General features: G+C 39.4%; 1 protein-coding gene and 1 pseudogene across 1 annotated transcript; both read right to left on the bottom strand.

Annotated features, from left to right (window-relative positions):
* Positions 1 to 1976: 1976 nt before the first annotated feature.
* On the bottom strand, positions 1977 to 2576 carry LOC149549340 (L-type lectin-domain containing receptor kinase SIT2 pseudogene; annotated as a pseudogene).
* A 541-nt stretch (positions 2577 to 3117) lies between these two features.
* LOC149549339 (L-type lectin-domain containing receptor kinase S.1-like) lies at positions 3118 to 3950 on the bottom strand. Its single transcript, XM_089794306.1, has 2 exons — positions 3925 to 3950; positions 3118 to 3796 (listed from the first exon to the last, which is right to left on the bottom strand). Exons 1-2 carry the CDS (start codon positions 3948 to 3950, stop codon positions 3118 to 3120), a joined length of 705 nt encoding a protein of 234 aa, XP_089650432.1.
* Positions 3951 to 5732: the final 1782 nt, after the last annotated feature.

Below are 5732 nucleotides of genomic sequence, written 5' to 3'. Positions count from 1 at the left end.
CATAATTACTTAGTGTTTCAATTCAGTAAGGACAGAGCTTGTTGACTAACTGTTTGACGAAATGCCTAACCGTTGGAGTTTTAAGATTTTTGGTGCTTAAAGAGTCAATAATCCGTCAGGGTTATTTCAGTGGTATCAGAGCTAGCCAACTAACTGTTTAACGGAATGTCTAACTCTTAAAGTTTAAAGTTTTGGGTGTAAAAAGGAGCAAATACCTGCCGGGGATATTTCATTGAGATTGTTTCTTCTACTACTTGAAGTAGAAGAGGACTACTCGGCCATATATTCATAGTCCTTTGAAGAAGAGAGTTTTTAAAAATCACCTTCAGTTTTAAATCAAATCCAATTTTTTTGGTAACACAATGAAGCTCAATTTAGAATCTAGAGATTAACCTACTAGAAGTTGGGACTAAGGAGATTCATATTCCAGAATACCATTTGTTACAATCTAGAGTTGTCGATGCACCACAAGATTGACATATCAATGCCCAATACAACCACTAGACTTATAGAACATAGGAGGCAGTTAAGCCATGTCATGAATATCGAAGGGGAGCATTGATGATTAGTCCAACAATCCCCCCCTCAGTGTTATCCAAGGAGATTCAAACTTTTGACCAAGCTCTGATACCCCTTGTTATAATCTAGAGATGTCGTTGCACCAAAAGATTGACCTATCAATGCCCAATACAACCACTAGACTTATAGAACATAAGAAGTGGTTAAGCCATGTCACGAATCTCAAAGGGGAATGTTGGTTGTTAGTCCAACACCTTTGAGTTTAAGAAAAAATATTTCACCTCTTTTAATAGATTTGTGTAAAAAGGGGAACCTTGTAAAACTGTTTTAGACTAGGATAATTTACCTAGGTTTTACACTAGAGTTTGTAAGGGGGAAACACAAGGATGCAGTGTAGTCCTAGGTGAAGGAGGTGAAGGGGAATGATAAACTTTTAAGATTTCCAATGGGGGTGGAAAGGATCCTGGATAGAGAAACTTTGAAATATCTTGAATCAACACTTTATCTTGGAGTGGGCTCTACTGAATCTTAGGAATATCTACACTATTATTACCTAGTTATTGGATCTTCAATTGACGCATTCACTTGGTTTGAGAGACCTCAATGGAATCGATCCAATAATGTAGGAAGAGTAAATACAATAGAAACAATAATTATTTAGATAGAACCAAGAAAGAACAACATTTATTCATTAAAAAATAAAATGTACAGGGAGTTATTACATGCCTAGATCATAAATACATGTTGCTTACAATCTTAGGTCAGACACCTTTGATTCAAGTCTAATTATATGATGAATTCTACTTCATTGATATCTCATAAGACACATCATATTACAATATATAGGCATTCTAACACGTGAGTCAGCCTCAAAATCTAAAACATTCCCCAAGAACAGGAAACATATTACAACAAATATGTTTGGCCCTAAATCATATGAAACACTAGACATAAACCATATGAAAGCTTTTAGGTCCTTACATGATCCAAGAATAGCTAGAAGTGTCACTAGAAATCCACAAGCATAGATTCCCATCAAAAGATAAATTCCAAATAAATAAATAATAAATATTAAAAACTATATTTAACAATAATTATACATTTTCTATCAAAACACTTGTATGAAACCGATACATTCCAACAAAATAAATACTAAACATTAAGAACTATATTAAACAATATTTTATATCAAAATACTAGCATCTAATAAGTGTTTAGAATAAAAGAAAACTACATTAATAAGATGAAGCTATACAGTTTGTTCAAATATCATATAGTATAATTCTAAGACTAAATGATGGAAATGGCTATCCTTACATTAGGATGCACAAAACATAAACTATGATGATTAATTCATCCTAAATCTGACAGCCATTTCTCTGAAGCAAGGTTACAGTAGCAACATGAAGCCGCGAAAAGATCGATTTATACAGTGACACTGCCAGAAAGCTAGTCTACTACTTGGAAATGGAAGCATCTGTGCTGCTACTGTAATATGGAAAAGAGTTGGAAGCATTGTGGAGTAATGCCATATCCAAATAAAATGGAGACTCAAAACCTGGTACTGGATCTTCTTCGTTAAGTATTTTCAGTACTTGTCTCATCCCAAGCCTGCCTTCTTGCTGAGGATTCGAACAGATCAGACCCAGCTTCAGCACTCTCTTCATCTCATCTTCAACATACTGCCCACCAAGATTTGGGTCGGCCGCATCCATCAGACTGCTTGTAGAGTAGAGTTTTCTTACCCAGTCCACCAGAACTATTCGTTCGGGTGGGAGCGAGAGATCCACAGGTCTCCTTCCACATAAAACCTCCAACATAAGAATACCAAAACTGAACACATCTGTGGCGGGGCTTGCCTTCCCTGTCTGTACGAACTCTGGTGCGATGTAACCCAGTGTTCCTACCACATGAGTTTTTAGTAATAAGTGTTTAGTAAGCCAAAGAAGATACAACAAGCCTGCAGCCACATCTCTGATCACTCTGTACCTCTGATCCCACTTTAGCATCTTCTTTGGCTTTCCAAATATCATCTTGTCCAAGCTCCCATTTGGCATGTAGTCATAAACTATGAACAGCTCCTTTTTTCGCCTACAGAAGCCTCTGATCTGCACATGGAAATTTCTGCTATGAATTCTCGCACCCCTTCATCGGTTTGTCTAAGGATACATTTCACAGCTACTTGAAGGCCGTTTGTGGGAAGGACTCCTCTGTATACCCGACCGAAGCCTCCGGTTCCCAAAAGCCGTTCGTCTCGGAATCCCTTGGTTGCAGTCTGTAGGTCTTTGTAGTTAAACCTGTGAGGCCAATACTCCATTTCCCATTCCTCCATTACTTCTTCGTACTGCTTTCTCTTCAACCGCACAACTAATCCTACCACCACACAAGCTGTGCTAATGCTGGCTATCAGTCGGTAGCGGTAGCTCTTGGATTTTCTGCGTATAAACGATGGAAGATTAGATGTTCTCAGAGGCTGGGCGGTTCCGTTAGTAGAAAAGCTCCAGGCCAGGATGTAAGCCTCTTCAACCATGAGTCCCGTTGCTGCTGAGAAACCAACGTAGATTTCCTCTTCCACAATGTTGGACAGCGATATATTTCTCATATGTAACAATGGTTTCTTGGGCGGTCAAGACCAGCCTCCACAATGGTTACTTGGAGCTCATTGTGAAGATTGTCATAATCAATCCAAGCTTGAATGTTCTGTCCAGATTTGAGATTCATCTCCTGGAAATGGCCGCTGTTGATCCAGTAGCCCGCAGCTTTAGAATCTACAGATATGAGGTCATTGAGATCCACACCAACATGGTTGTCGTTGATGTCCCTCAACTCTGAGTTTTTCATGGTGTCAAGCTTGACTGCAAACAGATGATTAGACGCCTCTCCCATTGTTGATAAATTGTTAATCAAGCCAAGGTACTGACCTGCTATAAATCCTTGTGGAGACCTATGGGAGGTCATTAGAAAGGCCAGACCAGCCCCACTTCGTGAACTTGCAGCAGGAACAATGCTAAACACAAAACTTGTGCTGAAATTCAGATATTGCATACGCACGGGATGTGGATAGAAAGCACGGCCAATAGTAGATGGAGCTGGTTGAGTAAGGGAGATGGCATTGGACCGCACTGAAGCATTACCAAACAATTCGAGACTGGACCCACTGAATTGGTTGAAGATAAAATTTGTGTGGGCTTGAACAATAAGCGAGGTGAGGAGGAGAGGAAGTACAAGGACCACGCTCAAGCCTTCCACTGTCGAACTCCAGCTCGACTTCGATGTCCTAAATATAATGAGCAACATAGGTCAAAATTCAAAAGAAAAAATTGAAAGCCAAAACTGAAATAGAAATACACCTAAGAATGGGAAACAAATCGACTAAACCCAGCTCACAAGATATTTCAGATTTACCTGTCTGTGTATTGCAAAGATTCCATTATTTTTATGGGGGGATTTGCCTTTCTCACGCATCAAACATAATACAGGAGAAGTCCCTGGTTATTTGAATCCGAAAAGCTGTCAGGTTATTAAATAAGATTCAAACGAAGTGCAGAAATAAGATTCAAGGTGATTCTTAAACAAGATTCAAGAGTTAAAAACAAATAAGTAATGAAATCATCAACTTCATGCAAATTGACTGTCATCCAAATAAGCTAAACGATTCCATGTGGATATGACCTGTCCTCATATATCTTTCTTGAAGACAACAAGAAAGGTAGTCTCTTTTCGCCAGCTCGTAAATTCCAAGAGCTTTGGGAATCTGGCAGTAGGAGCCTTACTTTCCACGCAAACGTTTTAATTTTCCATACTAAAATATTTTTGTATAAAGCTAATGCTAATAGTTTGCTAATGCTAATAGTTTTTTTGCAATAAAGAACGGCTCAATCCACCAAATTTCTCTGCATCGAAACGAGCGCAGAAATGACAATTTATTGAATTTTTTTCTTTCAGCTCCAAAGAAACATGTGTAGGATCCGAAAAATGACTTCTTTTGAGGATTGCTTTCTTTAGTGCTTAATTTATTTTTTTATGGAGGGTTCAGCTCTGCGAGGCAGCTCAGCGAGGCACGAAGCTTGCGAGCTACCAACCAGCCAAGGCCACCATTAACAGTTTTAGGTACCCGATACGGGCCCACACGTGCCTGAATACTGAACACCTCTTCGGCTAAGAGCCAAGGACTAAGGAGCATCCACGCTGCCAAATTCGCCCGGGGCACAACCCCGGCCTCATCCCTTATGATCTCTATGGGCCTTGCACTCAACAAGACTTGATCCCTGGTGGGCTCTTTGTGAGCCATTCAACTTCACCAGTAGACCAAGGGCCCGTTGACTTAGTGCTTAATTAGTTCTTGCATCTCCTTGATTCTTTTTTATAGCCAATGGCATTTCTCTAACATGACCTTAATAATTACTAGGACGTTTTTGAAGGCACGCATGATCAACTTGTTGGAATATTAATTGTGGTTGGTCATTTCTCCCTGGAGCCAAATGCCCACCTACCTTCCTGACAGCTTGTAGAACGATCAAATGAATTTATTGCATGGTAGGTGAAAATTTTTGAATTCGAAAATGAGGGGGAAAACATTTTACAAGTATAACAAAAGGAATGATTAGATTCATTCGACCCAGTACAAGGAGAAGAAGAGCTCAGAAGTTGCAGAGCAGAGAAGGCAGAGAGAAAAAGGTGATCAGCAGATCAGTTGTTGCAGAGACGGAAGGAATCGTTGTCGTGCTTGTAGTTGCATGTGCTTCTTCCTGTCGTTTTGAAAGTTTGTAGTTTATTGGTTTCAACCTGTTGAAGCAGTGATTGCTCCAGGTATTATTGTATTCAGCCATTAGAGCTGCAAGTTTAAAGTTTATGAAGTTTGAAGTTTTATCAGTTTTAGGGTTATTTTAGGTTTTTTCTGGTTGAAGCTAAATGCTCCCAGATTTGTAATAGTTTGAATCAGAGTTGAATAGAAAGCAAGAAGGCATACTTGAATCCATTATTGTCCTTCTTCTATTCATTGCATTTGGAAAGTTTATTTGAAAGCTTGAAGTTCTGACTCTCTGGTTTTAATGGTGAAAATATTCATGTCATAAGTCTGCACTCGGTATTGTCTTTGGTAGAAGTCATCTGCAGTGGCTATCAAGTTCACTTGGTGCCTTCTTCTACCGAGTTCCACTCTTCTGTGGCTACCAAGTTTCTCTTCTACCGAGCTCACTCGGTATCCTGTGGCT

The sequence above is a fragment of the Cupressus sempervirens genome, chromosome 7 (genome assembly GCF_028749045.1).
Source record: "Cupressus sempervirens isolate cs-2001-9-10 chromosome 7, ASM2874904v1, whole genome shotgun sequence".
NCBI classification, from domain to species: domain Eukaryota; kingdom Viridiplantae; phylum Streptophyta; class Pinopsida; order Cupressales; family Cupressaceae; genus Cupressus; species Cupressus sempervirens.
This window is presented reverse-complemented; position numbering and strand designations above follow the sequence as displayed.

Excerpts from the sequence above, each read along its gene's own strand:
- LOC149549339 (XM_089794306.1), bottom strand. The coding sequence starts at position 3,950 with ATGGAATCTTTGCAATACACAGACAG. Across the intron at positions 3,797-3,924 it reads TCTTTGCAATACACAGACAG|GACATCGAAGTCGAGCTGGA; the intron begins GTAAATCTGAAA and ends CATTATATTTAG.